This window comes from Colobus angolensis, unplaced genomic scaffold, assembly GCF_000951035.1.
Source record: "Colobus angolensis palliatus isolate OR3802 unplaced genomic scaffold, Cang.pa_1.0 Scaffold242, whole genome shotgun sequence".
Taxonomy (NCBI): domain Eukaryota; kingdom Metazoa; phylum Chordata; class Mammalia; order Primates; family Cercopithecidae; genus Colobus; species Colobus angolensis.
Window position 1 is genome coordinate 635,063 of NW_012115622.1, and position 2,472 is coordinate 637,534.

Sequence of the window (2,472 nt, forward strand, 5' to 3'; positions counted from 1 at the left end):
TGGTGGGGGCCTGGATCCCTGGGGTAGGCTGCACCAGGGATGCCATTCTCAGGCAAGGCTGCTTCAGGGGCACCTGGCTCCTGGCTGCCTGCGGTCTGTCCCACACCCCTCACCACCAGTCACCCTTGCAGGGAGACTGTCTCTCCTCTCTGGGGACCGGGGTTCAGGGTGATGAAGGAGAGAGAATGCCCTGACCTGGAGGGCAGATGGGGCCGCTTTCCTTTCTCCTACATAGCGAAATTCCCACTCCCACACCAGGGTCCTTTTCTGGCCTGTGGCAACTCCGCAAATGCTCTGGCCTTCGGCCTGCCCCACGTCCTGGCAGGAGGTCCTGCAACCTGGGTGTCAGCCCCCACCCCCACACCCCGTCTGTGGTTGGACCTCAGTGCGGTGCTTCTGTGCTTGTCCTGCAGGTTCAGGCGTGAACGGCCTGGAGGAGCCCAGCATCGCCAAGCGGCTGAGGGGCACCCCAGAGCGGATTGAGCTGGAGAACTACCGCCTTTCCCTGAGGCAGGCCGAGGCGCTGCAGGAGGTCCCCGAGGAGACCCAGGCGGAGCACAACCTGAGCAGCGTGCTGGACACAGGCGCCGAGGAGGACGTTGCCAGCAGGTCAGCACGCAGGGCTGCAGGGTGCCCACCCGCCACATGGCCCTAACAGCCTCCTCACCTCTGCGTGCCTCAGTTTCCTCTCCGTGAAGGGAGGTAATGCTAGTTGCCTCTTCACGGAATTGGCGTGCGGGGAAAGTGAGTCCATGTCCTGACTGTTGAGAGCAGCACTTGGCTCACGGAGGCCTTGCAGGTGGCTCTGCACAGTGGCCTCACTGGGTCCTCCTCACAGGAGCCCCATAAAGTAACCAAGACGCTGACAGTGACCACGGCTGGGGTCACAGAGGCTGGAGCTGAGATTCCAACTCAGGCTTCCCAGGTGCCAGCCCAGGAGGCCTGCTGTCTTTCCTGCTGCCCACAGTCCATTCTCCCCAGTCCCTTTTAGGTTCTTAGCCTCATCTTGCAGTCAGTGAGGACTCCTCCATCAGACTCAATTCAGAGATTCAGGAAGTATTTATTCCTTGAGGACCTGACATGTCCCCAGCTCCAACTTTGTCATTGGGAAGGAAAGTAGCAGCCTCTGCCCCCCAGTTATTTACAGATTCAGCAGAGGGAAGGATGGGCCCTTGGGGAGAGATGGACCGGGTGATTCAGCCGCCAGCGCACTGCCAGCACACTGCACCGGGCCGTCTTGAGGGAGGCCAGCCCATCTCCCCAGGTATCTTTTTTTCTCCTGTAGGTAAAGAAAGGGACTGAAAATTTGTGCCCCAGGGGCCACGTGCAGCACCAGTGGATGCATGCTTAGGCAGTGCCTGAGCTATAATCACTTCCAGCTGGGTGATGCCTTTGGGGATGTGCGTGCTTTAATTCCAGGACTCCCTGTATCTGCTGCCCTGCACCCCAGGGCTCCCAGTGTCAGCGGAGAAAGCTTCAAAGTGCTCAGCCAATTACAGATGATCACAAGAGCCAAGAACCAAAAGGGGGGCCAGTGTCCTGCAGGGCTTCAGGACAGGAACTCAGGCTGCAGCCCCGAGGGGCAGAGGCCCCAGGTCGCCTTGGAGAGCGTTTAAATCACACACTAGGCACCTTGATTTAGCCACAATGAAGGGAACATGTGGGGATAAGGAGAGCAGAGCAGTTTTTTTTTTTTTTTAAGTTCCAAGAACGCTTTCCAGAAGGTGTTTGCTGGGCCAAGCTGCTTTCAGCTGCACCCACCACCTCAGCCCTCGTGTCAGACACCCTCTGACTAGACTTGTTCTTGGGCTGCCTCCCAGGCTGCTCCTCCATGCATGACAGGGGCAGCCTCTGCCTTGGCGTCTGCAGTTCCAAAGCTGTCACCGATGATGCATCCTCATCTAGAACTCTGCTTCTCTATCCAGGGCACCCGCAGAGGCCCCACCGCCCTCACTGTGCCCAGATGAGGGGGAGCCCACACTCTCTCTTCACTGGCTCTGCAGTGATGGTGAGAGATGCGTGTGTCAAAACGCATTTAGAAACCCTTGAGCAGAGCTACTGGCTTGACCTTGGGCTGAAAGTGCGTCAGCGCCATTTTCTCCACTGTAATTTATAAACTGTGAGAGGCAGTGGGGCAGCAAGTTCATGTAATGTAGCAAGGACATTCCAGGAAGGCTAACCCCTGGCATTTATAGCAGGTATGACAGGAGGGCAGCACAGAAAACAGGAAGCCAGTGAGCATCTACGCAATGCAATACACGTCCCCATCTTACTCAGATTCAAGTTAAAAAGAAGATTTTAAAACTAGCATTCAGGCTGGGTGCCGTGGCTCATGCCTGTAATCCCAGCACTTTGGGAGGCCGAGGTGGGCACATCACTTGAGGTCAGGAGTTCAAGACCAGCCTGGCCAACATATTGAAACCCTGTCTCTAATAAAAATACAAAAATTAGCTGGGCATGGTGGTGCACACC

The 2,472-nt window shown here is 56.8% G+C and overlaps 1 protein-coding gene across 1 annotated transcript in view; it reads left to right on the forward strand.

Moving 5' to 3' along the window:
• The window catches only part of MICAL3 (microtubule associated monooxygenase, calponin and LIM domain containing 3), a 214,179-nt gene that overhangs the window by 159,901 nt on the left and 51,806 nt on the right, over positions 1-2,472 (forward strand). Inside the window, exon 20 of the mRNA XM_011945646.1 lies at positions 414-609. Within this exon, the coding sequence (XP_011801036.1) occupies positions 414-609 (196 nt within the window). The remainder of the gene's footprint in view (positions 1-413; positions 610-2,472) is intronic.